Source organism: Myodes glareolus, chromosome 8, assembly GCF_982192425.1.
Source record: "Myodes glareolus chromosome 8, mMyoGla1.1, whole genome shotgun sequence".
Lineage (NCBI taxonomy): Eukaryota > Metazoa > Chordata > Mammalia > Rodentia > Cricetidae > Myodes > Myodes glareolus.
The window spans coordinates 98,401,165-98,419,680 of NC_142033.1; the positions used below are offsets into that span (position 1 = coordinate 98,401,165).

At 36.4% G+C, this 18,516-nt stretch overlaps 1 protein-coding gene across 5 annotated transcripts in view; it reads left to right on the forward strand.

Annotated features, from left to right (window-relative positions):
- Positions 1-18,516, forward strand: part of Ccdc88a (coiled-coil and HOOK domain protein 88A) — a 152,370-nt gene that overhangs the window by 107,747 nt on the left and 26,107 nt on the right. For all 5 annotated transcript variants that reach the window (XR_015002849.2, XM_085692313.2, XM_085692314.2 and 2 more), the window contains exons 17-21: positions 3,879-4,020; positions 7,378-7,542; positions 10,293-10,454; positions 11,833-12,110; positions 12,326-12,469. Coding sequence is in view for 4 of the 5 variants with exons in the window: in XM_085692313.2 (XP_085548439.1) it covers positions 3,879-4,020; positions 7,378-7,542; positions 10,293-10,454; positions 11,833-12,110; positions 12,326-12,469 (891 nt within the window). In the remaining variant the exon portion in view is untranslated. The remainder of the gene's footprint in view (positions 1-3,878; positions 4,021-7,377; positions 7,543-10,292; positions 10,455-11,832; positions 12,111-12,325; positions 12,470-18,516) is intronic.

Consider the following 18,516-nt stretch of genomic DNA (forward strand, 5'->3'; position numbering starts at 1 on the left):
AGCACTTGTACATTTGGCATCTATTCATTCATGCACATAAATAAAAATAACTCTTAAAGTGTTAACTATAGTAACAGGCAGGATGGTATAGTGGGATATTCGCATTATTACTCTGAGACTGCCAATAAACTTTACCTTGAATCAGAGAAGTGGTGGAGAAGCCTCCAGTGACATCCTCTCTGTCTCCTTCCTTGATCCAAAAAGACCATGAATCTTTCTAAGCCCCTCCCTACTACTTCCTTTGTCTCTGTCCGCATGCTGGGTCCTCCAAAACCTCTATGACTAATTCTAGTCAGCTAGTTCCTAAATCTGCCCTCTGAATCAAGGTAAACTTTATTTCTGGTCTCTATGTCAGTGCAAACAAATATCCTGCAATATTTTCCCCTTTTGTCTAAATAAAAAAGAAAGGTTTTAACTGTAAAACTACACACAATAAGAGTGATTTCCAGGTATTGCCTAAATAAAAAGGAAAGGGTTTAGCTTTGACAAAATAAAACTGTATACAATAAGAATAATTATCAATTAAGAATTACATTTGCAATGTCCAGTCAATTTTTATTTGGCAAATACAGAGAAAAGACTCAATCTGTCCTATCATGGTGACTCCAAAGTTATTATCATAACTTGTATTACCAAACTAGAAAAATCTTTAGACCTTAAAACATTTTCTCAGATAACCAACTTAAGCTTTTATGTCTCTCAGTCTTATACTTTATATCTCTTTTGTGAGTTTCTTTTTTGAATTTGGTAATATGGAAAACTGTAACTATAGTTTCAACCCCATCAGCAATCCAAGAAAGATATATTACATGAGTAAACAGGAAGTGCAAAGCAAGCAACTTCCAAAACTATAGAAATGACAGAGACATCTGACTGCCTAGACAGTCACCCATGACTTCCTAGACAGTCACCCAAGGTTTTTCTGCAATGTTGGGACATCCATCTTTGACCTACAGGCCTAGAATATTTGACAGATTTTTCTGTGAAGCAGGAATTTTGAAATACTGTCCTACCTTATCTTGGCAAAGTTCAGCAGTCCACTTCCTTAGTATTGTGCTTGTCCAGTTTGGACAGCATACTGTCAGCAGTCATGGCAAGGGCAGTTTCTTGCCCAGTGGCTAACTTTGCCACAATGAAAGCAAACTCCGTGTGGAGGTTCTTTGTTGTCCATCATCCTTTCTGAAGTAAATTGTTGCTGCTAGTAGATGTGTCTCGCTTTCATGAAAAGCCTATTATTAAAACACTAAATTCCATTGTCTGCAGATCTCTGAAGTGTTTGAAGACCATCTATCTGTTTAAAATATATGTTTGACCTGGAAAATATACCTGTTATGACTACAACTTTGATTGTTATAGATGATGAACTACTAACCTGCATTTCTTTATTATCCTAAATAGTTTTTGATGGTAGCTTTCAACGTCTAGAACTTTACATTACATTTTTAAATGAGCTACATAGGTACAATACCTTAAACAACAGAGAAAACATATAGTGTGTTCTAGCAAAAACAACCTTAAATTTGTGTCAATATACAAAAAAAATCCATACCAATATAAAATATTTGAGATTAATAGTTGCTTTTTAGTTTAAAAGTAGATTGAATAATATACCCTTTTACACTGTTGTTCCTGTATCCCCCTTTTTCTTTTCAGAATGAAATCCCTGAATCTAATTTCCTTTGCTTAATTTCCTTCCTGACTATATGACCAAAAACAGCTTGCAACCAAACCCCTTAAACAATACTAAACATCTATAATCCACTGAACAACCAAAAACCACTCACTACCTCTTGGGAATGTGGGTGTCATGTTCTTAAAATTAATTCCTGTTGTTTGAGGGCAACGGCATCTTTCGTGAACCCTGAGGAAATGAAGATAATGGTCAAGTCCTGGGAGAGCTAGCTGTTGTCCATTCTTAGTGTAATGGGAAAGGGCAGGGCTTATCTGAAGTCCTGACTGGAGTAGTCTGTGAGGCTGGACCATCTTAATTAACCACTTTAAAGTTGTCCTGAGCAGTTTGTCGTCCACAGCTCTTTGGGTCATTTTTGTCAGCTTATCCAAGTGGATTCATCACTGTGGGACCCTATCATCTTAGAGACCTCAAAGGTCACTGTCAGGAATGGTCACGGTTTCCTGCAGAAAACTTAAAATATTTTAAATGTCATATGCAACAGATCTCTGAGAAGTTAAAGGACCATAATCTGTTAAAGTATATCCAGGGTACACAAACTTTGCTAGTTACCTGCTTCAGACTCAAGCCTGAAGTCATGTACAAAGAAACTGGATGAAGCTTATTTCTAGAATTAATTAGTACTCTGTATGACCATTAATATCACAACAGAGCATTTATATATAGATATATAATAATCTTATAAATTATACCTTAAAAAGTTTTAAAAAGTCAAAACCAAAGGATTATGAGATTAACAGCGATAGAATAGTCCCTTAATTTTGGTTTTCTTCTGTCCCATACCAGGTGGCTCTTCTTACATGAGACAGATTTTGGATTCTCCTAAAGGAGAGAGCCATCCTCCAACTCAAAAGCCAGCCTTAATTTTTAAGGGAGTTGATAATACAAAAATGACATTTGCATTATATGTCTATAGAGTACATTAGAAACAAACATTTGGGGAGGTTTATGAAATTCTATCATGTTGAAAATGTACTATACTGTTAGGCCAGTTTACTTTTCTTCTTGGAATAATTTTCGCTTGATTATTTGTCCTTCTGATGTTTCATTTGTCCAGTGGTTTTGCCTTTAGATTCCTTTGTAGAGGGTTTTGTGTAGCTCATACTGGATTTTAACTAGTGATGTTGCTGATAATGACCTCAGGTGCTGAGATTACAAGTATGCACCACCACACCCAGCTCTCTCTTTGGGAGCTTTAGGTATAAAAATTGCATTAACTGAGACCTTTATTTTACTGTATACTCTGAAATTGCTGTGCAAGTGTGAAGATCTGAGTTTGCATCCTTAGTACCCATGTAGAAAGTCGAGTATAGGTATGTGTGCCTGCAACCCTGGGTGGGGTCAGAGATTAGGGATTGTATAATAGGAGGACGAGGAAGACCTCTGGGATGTGATGGCCATCCTGCTTGACTGAAAAACTCTAGGTTCAGTGAGAGACCCTGTCAGGACTAAGACAGCAACAGAAAATGATAACCCCTCTGCCCATCGCACATAAATGTGCACACATGCATACATCACATATGCACAATTTTTAAAACTACTTAATAACTGATTTATGAATTCTAACATATTGTAAAGTAACTAGAATATTGGTATTTGTCTAACTCTTACCACTATGTGACATGACTATAGCATTGTTTCTTTTACTGTAACTGTTTGAAGAAACAGCCAGTATTGACGTGTTTAGTTTTGCTCTTTGTTTGGTCTTTTTATGCAGCCCTGACTGGCCTAGAACTCTCTTTGAAGGCTAGGCATGCCTGTGCCTTCCAAATTTTGGAATAAAAGGTGTGTGTCACCATGCCCAACTTAGGTTGAGTTCTAAGTCTTAACTGCTCATATTGGCCATCATGTAAAAAGGCATACATAATATCACAGACATATATGTGATATAATAGATACATCAACTTTTTTCTATTTTGGTCTTATAAAACTAAAAGAAATGTTTGGGGATTTAACTATTCAGTTTCCCTTTTGAGCATTAATAGTTCTTTTGGTAGTGTTGATAGTAATTAGAGTTCTATTTAGTTACTTAAGTTTGTTCTGTGACTACCACTAAGGGGAGTATAATTTACATCAAACATGAAAGCTTATAGATCTCATTTAATACATCAGTGTTGTAGTCATAGATTGTCTCTAAAAAATGTTTTGACATCTAGTGACAAACTGTATTACTCTTGTACTTGGATAGTAGGTACAAACTTTTGGAATCAAAATTAGAATCCACTCTTAAGAAGTCCCTTGAAATAAAAGAAGAAAAAATTGCTGCTTTGGAAGCTCGGTTGGAAGAGTCCACAAATTACAATCAACAGTTGCGCCAAGAACTTAAAACAGTAAGTTTTTGTTCAAAATAACTTCATAAGTGCTTGAACAGAAAAACATAAAAAATAAAAACTCAGCTGTATTTATGTTAATATTTCATTCTGTTTCATATATTTGGGAGTATAACTTAAATGGATCTTTATTTGTTTGGAGGTGCTACAATTTACTCGGTGTTTTCAAATATGCAGTAGTCCCTCTTAGAGGTGAGGACATAAAAGATTGTAGAAATGAGGTTGACAAGAAGAAGTAGGCTAATTTCATTTCAGAAACTCAGTTTTTGAGATACTGATACCTTTCCCTGGTGCATTTTTCCTGTTGAGCCTCCAGGTAGATTTTAATAAAGATATGACTGTGAAGATGCAGAGGACAGGCATAGATAGTTTGTGTAGGAAAACAGCTGATCTGCTCACAAATAAGATGCTGTCTAGGTCTGCTTTCTTGTGAGATTTGGAATTATTGAGTGAAGTTAAGCACTGTGTTCACTAGATGAGTAACTTGAAGTGTAAAGGGCTCACCTATTTGAAAGGGGAACAAGAAGAGTTCCATTCTGTGTTATTCTTCCCTGTTCAGCCTCCACATTGCTCCAGATGTTGGCTTTCTCTTAATTTTCCATATTTTCTAGACAGGATCTCTTGTAGCACAGGTTGTCCTTAAATTTATTCTGTAGCCAGTGATAGCCTTGAACTGATCATCCTACATCTTTCCTAAGCACAGGGATTATAGAAGTGTTCCACATGACAAACAGATGGAGTGATGAGATTCCTGTAGGCCACATTTAAGACTGTTCTATTCAGAATAACCCTAGGAAGTACAAATAGATGGTTAGGCAGTGTTACGGGTCTCTCCTTATAATTATGTGAGATTCTTTAATTTTTTATTTATTTGTATTTACACATTCTCTCTCTCTCTCTCTCTCTCTCTCTCTCTCTCTCTCTCTCTCTCTCTCTCTCTCACACACACACACACACACACACACACACTGGGGTGGGAGAAGACCACAGCATGCCTGTTGCCTATGGAGATCAAAGGACAACTGGTGGGAGGTCTCTCCTTTCTACCATATGGGTCCTGGGTAATCAAACTCGGTTGTCAGGTTTGGCAGCAAACACCACTACTGAACTACTTAACTACTGAACTGTCTTGCTGATCCATGAGATGTATTTGTACAAGCTGAAATGGTTGCTTGAAATGGTTCAAGCAAAACAAGATTTACACTGGAGTAGGAGAGTGCTACCCTGGTTTGAGACTTAATGCTTCATAGCAGTCATTAAGCCTTACAACTCCGAAAGCATAAATTTAAAATCTCCAAAATGTGTGTCCTGATTATAAGAGTTGCTGCCTGTAGAGAAATCCAGTAATTCTTTCTTCTATTAGGTAATTAGTTTTCCTATTCCAGATAGTCTACCAATCATGGGTCTTCCTCCCATAAGCATTATTGCCTAATAATCAAATATTCTAGTTTTATTATGTTTCTAGAGCAGCTGTTCTCAACCTGTGAGTCACAATCCCTTTGGAGTCTACATATCATATTTTTATATTATAATTTGTAACAGCAGAACTACAGTTATGAAGTAGCAATGAAATAATTTTATTGTTGGGGTCACCACAACATTAAGAACTGCATTATGAAGTTCGAGAGCCACTGTTCTAGAGGAACAGTTAACCAAATTAGGGTTTCTTTGGCAGAAAGGGAAGACTTTTTGTTCACCATATACCCATAGTATCTTTTCTGGTGTTTGTTGCTGATTTTGCCGTGATGGAACCTATTACACTGGTTCAGTGTTCTGTTTTGTTAGCATAGATAATTATTAATCAGCTTTAGGTTCTGAATTTTATACTTTAATAAGCAAAATTATTAAGTCATAAATAATGATACCTTTATGAAGCTACTCAGCAAGAAAATAAGTAGGTTTGTACATGAGTTAGTTTTTGTGTTTTAAGTCTAAATATCAGAGATACCAAATTCCATCTTTAACTTCGGCCATTTTTTTTATAATAGCTATAAACTGACTTACTCCTGTATACAAGAATTCAAATGGAATTGTACTTTCCTAAGCTTTCAATACTGTACACGAAGAGTCGTATTTCTTGAAAATAGACCCTGAAATTTAGACATAAACAATGTAAACTAAGGTATTGAAATATAAAAGGGAATTTTAAAAATCCAAAAAAAGGCAGAACAAAACAGAGAACAAGGTACAGATTGGACAAATAGAAAATAAATAGTAAAAGGGAAGTTTTTAACCAAATCATATTTACTGTAAAAAAGTCTAAACATTTCTGTTCTAAAGCAGAGATGATTATACTCAATGGAAAAGTAAAACCTAATGAAATGCCACCTACAAGAAATTTTGATGAAAAATAATATACCATTGTTACACTTATCAAAAGAAAGCTATTATGAAGATTGATTTTATAGTAATGATTTATCTCATCTAAAAATTATAAAATGATCATTTTAGCTTCATGACACAGCAAGATAAATGTTCTCATGTCTAACAACAGCTTCAAACTATGGCGATATTGTTAGAACTACATGGAGAATGACCTGTCTGCAATTATAGTTAAAGGATTTAATACCAATCTTACATATAAAAGGAACTTTATTAAATAAGTAAAGGGTGTTTATAGATGACCTACACTGAACATCATCCTTAATGATAAAAGACTATTACTTTCAGAGGGGAAAAAGGAAAGTTATTCCTCTCAGTATTTCTATTAAACATTGTGTTGTTTGTTTTAATGTTTTAGAATAAGGAAAAGAAATGCTAATTTTTTTGTAAGATTTTGTTTTTGTGTATATTTGTGTGGGTGTTATGTGTGGGTGCCTGTGGAGACCAGAAGAGGGTGTTGAATCCCCTGAAGCTGTACTTAAAGTTGGCTGTGAACTACCTGATGTGACTGGAGCCAAACTTGTATGCTTTGGAAGGGCAATAAGCTCTCTTAACCACTGAACCATTTCTTTAGCCCCAGAAATATAAATTTGAAAGGATGAAATATAGATAATTTTTTTGACTTCTGACATGATTATTTTGGCAAGAAATTCTAACCAATTTATAGAAAATTATATGAAGTGTGTTTTATCAAGTATCATACGTTAAAGACTAGTATATTAAACTCTTAACCATATTTATATATATTAGCAAGTAGTAATTTGAGAATAAAATTTAAAAGAAAAATACCGTTTATAGTACCGTAAAATACCATGAAGTACTTTAAAGAACTCTGTATTAATAAAAGATAAAGAATATCTTAGTAAACGGAAGAGAGCCCCATATCATAAAATGTTCTATGTAATTAATAGGACATATCTTATATAAAAATCTTGAGTTTTTTTCTTCCCATTAAAATATTTTAAATGATTTTAGGTGAAAAAAAATTATGAAGCTCTCAAGCAGCGACAAGATGAGGAAACGATGGTACAGAGCTCCCTGCCTGTCTCTGGGGAAGAGAACAAGTGGGAGCGGGAAAGTCAAGAGACGACCAGAGAGCTCCTAAAAGTTAAAGACAGGCTAATTGAAGTAGAAAGAAATGTAAGTATTTAAGAACTCTTAGTAGGGACAGAATTCTTCTGAAATAATGAATTGTTGGATATATTTATCTTTCATAAATTTGTTTTGTACTTTCTTGTCTAGTTTATCATATAAAAAGTGTGCTTTGCTCCTTACCCTCTTGTAAGTCAATCCCAAGTTTAATCAATGCTCCATCCATCATGTCTGCAAAATCAGTATCATGTAAACAGTGCTATCAAGTTCTGTCAGGTAAAGTGTGACCCGTAGGATTATATGCATTAGCCTCTGTGTGCCTTTCAGGCTGACTTGGTTGTTTTCTCCCAGGGAACTCCTTCAGCAGTACAAAATCAAAATCAACACTGATTTTTATACAGTGGAGTCTGGTGGCTGGAGTCTTGTACTCCACCCACCTATGAAGTCGCAGTGAAGAGCAGAAGGCTTCTCTTTAATAATTACAACTACTGTCTCAGAACCTAGCTTGCCTATAATTTTATGCCCTCTTCTGCTGTTAGTAAATTTTGTATCTTTTTGCTTTTTTTTTTGTTGTTGTTGTTGTTTTCTTTCTGGTTAGCTGTAGAAGGAATAAAAACAGCGAACAGTAACTGTATGCATTACAGCTCATGTGGAAATATATCAAAGAATACCACAAAAGTCACACCACACAACAAACATCACACAAGAGATTGGGAGGGAAACAAACAGGAGAGTGGCTGGGTGGCTGTCTCTACTCAGGCGAGAAACAGCAGAGAACTGAACAGAATAAGGCCTTAAACAGAGTTTCTTGGGAAGGGGGTGGAGCTTTCCAGGGTGGAGATTGGGGGAGTTCATGTCCAGAGATTGAGTTTTTACTCTGTAGGTGGGAGCAGGGCCCAGAAGTTAGGATATTCTGTGGGTGAAACCTAGCAGTTAGAAGTCCTCAGGTGAGGGGCCTGGCCACTTGAGGGCTTACAGTTACCATGACATGGTATGAATGCTATCCTCTTTTTGAGTTTTCCTCCACCAAAACAATTCATCCATGACTTGGAGGAATAAAACCAAATTGTTTGCCAAAATGTAACGTGAATGGCCTCTATCTTAGTTCCCTTAGAGTTTTCCCATTGTCTGTGTTTCTCTGCTCTCCAGAATCACACTAGATTGGCCCTTGCTTATATTAGTGTAGTGCCTTTCTAGTCCAAATTTTCAAACTCTTCCCTAATGCTCCTGAATTCTTCTTCCAAAGGCCTGAGGACTGTGTGGCCAGGTTATCACAACAACAGGCCCACTTTGTAACAATACTCTCCGTTAGTTACAAAGATACCTGTGAGAAGCAACTTGAAGGGTAGAGTCTGTGAAGGCAGGGAAATCATGGCAGCAGGATCCTGAGGCCCTACTCATACTGCATCTACAATCAGGAAACAGAGATACTATTACTCAGCTTCCCTTTGTATCTGTGTTCAGTCCTATACTCCAGTCCCTGTGATGGTGCTGCATCAGTTAACCCCAGTTAACATAGACGTGCCCAGGCTGTTTTCACAGATAGTCTAGCTCCTGTCAGGTTGACATTCATTTTTAACCATCACATCATACATGACTGACTTGGCTACGTGGTGAGTTCAAGAACAGCCTGGACTATATGATACTCACATCAAAACAATGTGTGTGTGTGTGTGTGTGTGTGTGTGTGTGTGTGTGTGTGTGTGTGTGTGTTTGAACAAGATAGACAGTATTCCATGTTTTTTCATCCATGATTTTTTTTGTTCTTTTAACAGATGAGTTAAAAAGAGAACAGTATAATTACCTACCTCAGCTTCTGCAGGTGTTTGCTTATTGCTGTTTCTGTTGTTGTTTGAGACAGGTTCTCCATACGTCACTCAGACAGAATTGAAACTCACAGTCTTGTTCACCTGTCTCGCAGTTGCTGATGTTTCAGGCTATTATTAGAGCCACATCCACCTTGATTTCTCAGTTTGATTTTTATGGGGTCAAATCACAACCTCTGTTTTGTACAGTGATATGTTGTTTATATAATATAAAAGTGAAGTGTTCTTTACAAGATACAAGAGAACTATTGTGATTCTTTGGATCATTTTTCTGTGTAGTCAGTACTACATTGCCTAATTAGGTTTTTTTTTATATATTCAAGTTTTATTTATGTTATATGGTGGATTCTTTGGTTATGATTTTTAGTACAAATTTAGATTTTATGGAATGTAATTTATAAGTAATTTATCTTAAATGTATAATATCCATGCCTAATATTTTAATGTCTGTGACCAATATAGTAATTCACTTGTTTAACTATAAGAAGAAATATGGTCATTATAGTCATATGTACTGAAAAAATTTAAAATGATAAAAATTTTTGGATATACTTCAGAAGTCTTTAGAGATGAAATATAGTTTTAGTGAGAGTTTCTTATTATGGATAAAGGAAAACAAAACATAATGCCAGTTAGGTCTATTATGAACTGCACTTTTTTTTTTTACCCAGGATCACTACTTACCCATGATACAGTAAAGTCACGTATTCTACCGCTAACCTATACCTTCAGCACTGGAAGAAAATATTTTAGGACATCATAAAGCAGAAAGAACACAGGCGCAATAGTATTTTAAGGTTATAGCAGTATTGTGTCATTTTATTATGGATTAAATATTTACAACTTGTGATTGAAGAGGAAGGTTCCTTTTTTAAGATTGTTCAAGCTCATTTTTTAAAATACTGTTATCTATTAAAGAAAAATGTCCCATGTTTATTTTTAATAAGTGTGGTCTCTTTTTCTTGTTTTAAGAATGCTACACTGCAAGCAGAGAAGCAAGCACTGAAAACTCAACTGAAGCAGCTTGAAACACAGAACAATAATTTGCAGGCCCAGATTCTTGCACTTCAGAGGCAGACAGTGTCATTACAGGAGCAGAATACCACTCTTCAAACACAGAATGCCAAACTTCAGGTTGTACTAAACATTTAAATTATGCAATGTTATAGAAAAGGAACCTAGACATAGAAACATTGTTCCTTAGTGAATTTAATGATTGAAGATAGATGGAAATATTTTTGTTTGCTTCTATGCCAGACTCTTTAATGTGAATGTTTTTAAAATGTCAACGTTTATATAAATTACTAAATTCACTCACAGTATAAGTGAAAATGATCTTACTTATATTTAGTTGAGAATCTTTCTGTCCTTACAACAAGTTGATTCTAATCAGTTGGTACAAACCCCTTATTTCAGAGTATGATTGCAACATAGTATTTCATTTCTTTATTTCATTCTTAAAACATTCTTAGTTTAGTTATTGAAATGTATACAGCATAGCAATTTTGTCTTTAGATTTTTTTGTCTAAAGGATATATTTGATGTAACCCAAAGGATCCATCTTCAATTTAACAATGCCAGTGCCAGTTCACACAGAACAGTCTAGGAGGAGGAAAAGAAACTGGTTCCTTCTTTAAATCTTTAACATTCTCTCAGTGGTGAAGTAAACACTAATTTAGACTCCACAGAGACTTTCCAAAAACGGTTTTCAGCTCCAAAATTAAACAGGTAGCCTTATTTCTTTGAGAGGCTACAATACAAATTACTTATAATAGGAATATGTCTGCAGTGATTTAATTAGATAGAGCTTATTTAAGTTAACACTGTAACTTTTTGTTAAAAAGAGTAACAAGTGGGTTGAGGAAACAGCTAACTCAGGCAGTAAAGCACTCCCAAGTGGGAGGACCTGAGTTCAGTCAGGTCACAAAAAAAGCCAGTCATGGTAGTAAATGCTTGTGATTCCAGCACTGAGGAGGCACAGACAGGTGATCCCTGATCCCTGTAGCTCACTTACTAGCCAGCCTTGCCTAACAGTAAGTTCTGGGGTAGGAAGAGATCCTGCCCATTTAAAAAAAATAGGACTAGCAAGAGGGCTCAGCAGACAGAGCTCAGGCCCTGCCGTCTACACAGGAGACGCGTGACATTCTACAAGCTGTCCTCTCACTATCACATGCACGCCACCACAAACATAAACTTCTTTTGTTCTCATTACTGCTCGCTCTCTTAGTAATTTGCTAATTACTAAGATCTTAAGTAATTTGCTAATTACTTAATTTGCTAATTAATTATTAATTACTTATAGTAATTATTTACTTATAGTAATTAATAATTAATTAATTTGCTGATTGCTTAATTGATTAATTAATTAATTAATTTGCTAATTACTAAGATCTTAAGTAATTTGCTAATTACAGAGATCTGCCTTTTCCTTCTAAATGCTGGGATTAAAGGCATGTACCACCATGCCTGGCAACTTTTCTTTATATTGTTAACAATATACACATTCTTACAGGTTGAAAATTCCACCCTTAATTCACAAAGTACATCACTTATGAACCAGAATGCACAGCTTCTCATCCAACAGTCTTCCTTAGAAAATGAAAACGAATCTATAATCAAAGAACGAGAAGACTTGAAATCTCTTTATGATTCTCTGATAAAAGATCACGAAAAGCTGGAACTTCTTCATGAGCGACAGGCTTCAGATTATGAGTCTCTCATCTCTAAACATGGAACCTTAAAGTCTGTCCACAAGAATCTTGAGGTGGAACATAAAGACCTTGAAGACCGGTAACTTATATTTTATTGTGTTAATTTAAAACAAATTTTCTTTGGGTAATATAATAAATTTTATACATTAGACCCATCTAAGATAATTTTTTGAAGGGAATTTATATAAATTTATATGTCTTTTATGTGATGCTTGTTAACTTTGTCATTTTCTTTTCTAAAATATTTTCTTGTTAGAACTCTTTAATGCTAAATACCTAACTTTCCCTCCCCAGTTATAATCAGTTATTAAAACAGAAAGGACAATTGGAAGATTTGGAAAAAATGATCAAAATGGAACAAGAAAAAATGCTGCTTGAAAGCAAAAACCATGAGATGGTAGCTGCAGAGTACAAGAAGCTTTGTGGTGAAAATGATAGGTAATAATACTATGTGTTTTATTTTCTGTGTCTGAGAGAGAGAGAGAGAGAGAGAGAGAGAGAGAGAGAGAGAGAGAGAGAGAGAGCGAGCTTATAATAGCATCCACAATTTGGACTTACCATGGAATTTTTATCATCTCAGCAGTGTATGTGCTTGTATGAATGTTTGCGTGTGTGTACAGGTGCACATGTATACAACTCAACTTTATAATTAGCTTGCCCTTTTCCTTTCTTTTTAAAAGGCCCTAAATCACTAGAACCATCTTCATCTTGATACTCCAAAATTCTGAATTTAGTTTCCCATAGATGTTATAGCTAAATATTCTGATGTGAAGATACTGGACTTAAGTAAGCACAGTACAAAGTTAAAATAGACTGTAATTTATAGAGGATGCTATATAGATAGTACAAGAATTTAAGACCGTATTGTGACAAGTTATATAATAGAAAGGCGGGGTTATTTTATTATATACCAAACTTCGGAGAAGTATAAAGGTCTCATCTTGTAGCTAACTAATGCTGGTATTTTAAGAAGTAGCTGGAATCATGAACTTTAGTTGGGCTTTCCAAACATCAAATTGTACATTTCTGTGGCATCTCCAGAACAACTTGGCTAAAATGAAAAAGAAATCTTGTATGAGTTTGACCAAAATAATGTCCCAGGCTTGGAATGAATGATCTCAAGTAAAGTATTTTCTGTGTCTCAAGTCTGTTCTTGTCCAGCATTTACTTATTAATGTCTGTGTTTTGTGAAATAAAAGGCTTTATTAAGTAAAACATGAAAGAACTATCACAGACACACACACATAAACTGATAATTCTAAATATCCTGTTTAATCACAGATAATCCACAGAAAGTTTCTTTCTTAGACTCTGTTGTTTTGACCTCTGCTGTTTACTGGATTTCATTTGGTACTATTGTTTTAAAGGAAAATATAAAAAATTCAGAACTACTTTAGCACTTGTGTTTAGGAGGTTTTTGGGTTTGATGTGTGTGTCGTTATATATGTGTTTACATGTTTGTGTGGGAGCATGGAAGTAGGATGTTGGCATCAAATATCTTTAACTGCACTTCACCATTTTTTTCCATTTTCATGTGTATGTATGTGGTGTTCATGTTGTGTATACATATTTGCACGAGTGGGACAGATGTGGGAGTAGGTGTGGAAGTACAAGGTCGATGGTGAATTATTCTTCTTTTTTTGAGGCACGTCGAAAATTATTCCTTAATACTCTTTCTCTTAATTCATTTTTGCTAAGATCTCTCAAGTCAAACTCAGAGCTCACAGATGTCACTAGTCTCACTAGTACGTTTGCCTTGGGGATCTCCTGTGTCCAGTTTCCAAAACCAAAATTACACTGGGCCACCTGGGCCACTTCGCACTTATGATTGCTCTGGGGATCACAACAGGTCCTCAGGCTTGCATTGCAAGCCATTTAGCCACTGAGCCATCTTCTTAGCACATCTTCTTTATTTATTTATTTATTTTAAATCTTATTTTCTGTGTATTAATGTTTTGCTGACATGCATGTCTGTGCACTGTGTGTATGCCTGTTACCCTTAGAGGTTAGAAGAGGATGTTAGATCACCTAAAAATGGGGCTATAGACTGATTTAAGCAGCCATTTGGGTGCTGAGAATCGAACCAGGTCCCATGTAGGAAGAGCAAGCACTATTAACTGCTGAGCTGTCCTTTCAGAATGCCACCCTATTTTTTTGAGAGAAGTTCTTTAACTGAACCTAGAGCTTTTCAATTGGCTCTCTTTAATGACAGCCATCTAACTCACTTTAGAATTTGTGATAAATTCTACACTGATAAATTCTACTACTTCTCTCTGTGCTACCTATTCCCTGTGAAGTGTCAATGGAAAATTTTTATTGTCATAAGTATTAATATATCCGAGGTAGCTATATGAGTGGTAATGCTTTTGTTCATGAATTTCACCTATTTATAATACATTTGCCAGATATATAAGGAGTTTGCCATTTTATCATCATTTCTTAATTTTTTTAACAAATATTTCATTGCTTAGATTTTTGTAAGCTGACTTGAATTCTTTGATGAATGAATTGAGTGAACTATTAGGTATTCTGGACAAAGACCACCTAGGCAAGATTGTGATTTGTTCATTGTGCCCCTTCGGTGGATTCCTGATCATAATGATAGAAGATAAATTTTGCAGGGTACTAAAAAATTTAAATCCCACGGTAGTAATGCCACTGCCAATGTAGGAAGTTAGATCAGCCAAATTAGTAAGACCAGGTTTAATATGAGCAGAGCAAAGCAACTCCGGGGTTGTTGTAATGTAGCGGCGGGCCGCTTCCCACCGCCTGGCTAGGTTTACCCGAAATAATTACACAGAAACTGTATTCTTTTAAACACTGCCTGGCCCATTATCTCCAGCCTCTTACTGGCTAACTCTCACATCTTGATTAACCCCATATCTAGTAATCTGTGTATCACCACGGGGTTGTGGCTTACCAGGAAGATTCTAACCTACATCCATCTCGGGCCGGAGCTTCATAGCATCTGCCTGACTCTGTTTCTTTCTCCCAGCATTCTGTTCTATCTACTCCACCTATCTAAGCTGCTGTCCTATCCAAGGCCAAGGCAGTTTCTTTATTTGACCAATGAAAGTAACACATAGACAGAAGACCCACCTACATCATTTCCCCTTTTTCTTTTTAAACAAAAAAGAAAGTCTTTCACTTTAACATAGTAAAATTACATATAACAAAACAGTTATCAAGCACGAATTACAGTTACAATATTTATATCTATTTTATCTTTTATCATAACTAAGGAAAACTATAATTATCTATCCATTCTTTAATTCCATCAAAGACTCCAGAAGGATATAATACTACCTAAGTAAACAAGAAATAAGCAACTTCCAAACTCTAGAAATGACAGAGACATCTTGCTCCCTATACAGTCACCCAAAGTTCTTTAGTACTGTTGGGGCATCCATCTTCAGCCTACAGACCCATAGTATCTAGCAGAAATTTCCATAAAGCAGGAAATTTCAAAGGCAGTTCAGTCACTATCTGCTGTGTCCTGAAGAATGTCTCGCAGACTCTTTCGTGAATCAGGAACCCCGAAAGACCATCTCACCTTTAGGCAAGTTCAGCAGTCCTCTCTCTGCGGGTTCTTGTATCCAGTCTATGCATCAGTCCAGGCAAGAGCAGTTTCTTGCCCAAATGGCTAACCAATTCCATAAGGAGCCTCTTCAATGCCCATCTTCCTTTTGAGGTAGATTGGTGCTGCCAGGAGCAGACGTGTCTCACTGTCATGAACAGCCCTAAGTTATTAAAACATTAAATGCCATATTCTGTAGTCTTTGAAAGATATGAAGAATGCCTATCTAACTGAAATATATCTCTATATATCTAGAAAATCTAACTAACATGACTACAAGCTTGACTGTTATTGATGGTTATCCATTAACAACTTATATTTCCTAATTATACATTACATTTTCAAATGAACTACACAATCACAATACCTTAATCAAGATCAGAAATACATATACATATAACAAAATTGACCTTAAATTCCTATCAATATAGAAAAATTTATACCAATGTAAATTATTCATATCTATATCATATCCCCCTTTAAATGTAAAAGAACATTTATAAACAATATGGGAATATGGATGTAGTTATTGCTCTCCAAATTAGGCGCGCTGTTAATCAGGTCTTTTATGGTATATCCTGTGTGCCAGGTTCCTCTCAGTCGGCAGTTGAATGAAGTAATTTTTTTGAGGGTGTTCACAGCAACCTTTCAGGAGGGCATGGTCTACCATACCATATTGGGATAGAAACAATCCACAGGGTCTCATCCTCTGTGAAAATAAAAGAAGAACCTCCTTTCCAAAGCATCATGTCCTTAGACCCAAATTCTGCAGTCATAATACTTTTATAATAATGGTGGTTTAGCCTAGCAACCCATACAATGAAATGTCTCTCTGTACTTAGCTCCCTTACAGTCAAAAAATTTAAAGAAAATACAATATACAGAATCCAAACTCTCTGTGAATTTTCCATTTTTATGTGGCTTGTTTTTCTTTATTTCTTTTAATTTCTTTTAACTATCTATACTCTGTCTCTTTAAAGACTTTACCTTTTTTTTAAGTCAATAACTTTATTCTCTATATTCTTTTTCTTCTCTCTCCCAAGCCTACGTATGTCTAAAACTATGACCCATTTAGAGGTCTTTTATGTCTGAATCTGTCCTATTGCATTGTCTGTTTTTGCTTTGCACTTTTAAATCGTTAAGCGCTTAAGAATCTAAGCTGTGACATTCCTAGGTCAAAAAGAGTTACTGTGGGCTTGCCCCGCCCAGCCCAACATGGCAGAGCTGCTTGTGACTCTGAATCAGTTGTGCCTCTGAGCTGCAGAGCAGTGGGCTGATTTGGATGTTGGCTCCACCTCTCTCCAATTTCAAAATGGAGGATGTACCATTTTCTACTAGCTCTGGGGTCTCCAGGTCGGAGCCACACTCAGCTGTTTAACTCTGAGATTGAGCATGCAGCACAGAAACTCTTTTTATCCAAGTTACAGCCAAATCTGACGCGCAGAGCACTGCACAGCCTGGAAACATCTCTGTATGGCGGCAGAAATCCTCCATGCTCTCCTGCTGCAAGCCTGATCCCACTGCAAGCCTGATCCTGTTGTCTGCCCAGGCAGGGAGCACCGAGCCATTGGCATGGTCTCAGAGTACTTTCTTCCCAATCCCGAGCGGGCACACAAACATCTGGGCCCAGAAATACTCGATAGCCGGAGATTGCACTGACGACAGGGCCCAGGAAGCCACGTTTTAAAATGGCGCAGCCTTTTTCTGCTGCCGTTGCAGAATCAGGAAATCTCTCTACAGCACACCTAGCAAACAGCAAAAAGTTGTGTTAAACTCTATATTTGTGTCTAGAATTCCTTTTTAAGCCCTTTTAGGTTTTACATGGAGTTAGTTACCACGTTGAGCAGCCAATTGTTGTAAAAGGAGCGGTGGGCCGCTTCCCGCCACCCGGCTAGCTTTACCCAAAATAATTACACAGAAACTATTCTTTTAAACACTGCCTGGCCCATTATCTCCAGCCTCTTACTGGCTACTCACATCTTGATTAACTCATATCTAGTAATCTGTGTATCACCATGGGGTTGTGGCTTACCGGGAAGATTCTAACCTACGTCCATCTCGGGCCAGAGCTTCATGGCGTCTGCCTGACTCTGTTTCCTTCTTCCAGCATTCTGTTCTGTCTACTCCACCTATCTAAGCTGCTATCCTATCAAAGGCCAAGGCAATCTCTTTATTTGACCAATGAAAGTAACACATAGACAGAAGACCCATCTATATCACTGGGTGACCCTTGAGAGGGCAGGGGAGGAATCACATGACAAATATGGCTAGTAGGCCTGATATAGCCTGTAGGCATGGTGTTGAGCAGCCCCGGGGAGGGGCTGACTTTTAATGGACTCTTTGAGGGGCAGGGTTTGAAATGGGAGGAATGAGACCAGGGTGTGGAATGGGGTCCCAACATGGAGTTCCCCAATATTCCAGCCTTTTGTGGGTATATATAGACAGAGGTAGGGCTTCCACATTAACAGTTACAGCTAGTTCTCTGGACCAAATCCAGCTATCTACCTGTGTCATACATAACAGCTCCCAAACTAAAAAAGTTAAATGTTTTTGAAGAGTTAGTGGGATGGGGGAAAGTAGAATGCTACAGGGAATGTGTATGGTCTACTATGCCCTATGTACTTACTTTGTCTTTAAAAAAGTGTCAGTCTCTGTCCTTAGAGGTCAGTAATACTTTGTTTTGAAGGTAGATTGTGAGAAGGAAGAGAAATAATTATAGCTTGATTTTTACAAAGTGGTAAGTGGGGATTACATATCTTTAATTTGTTTGCTGCCTGTATTTCTCAGTTTTCAACCAGCATATTGGTTTAGTATTTAATACTGGATTGATTCACTTAACCTGATCTTTGTTCATGTTTAATTTAGAGTCTGAAATTTCCGTGAAATCATAACCAGATAGGTCATTTTT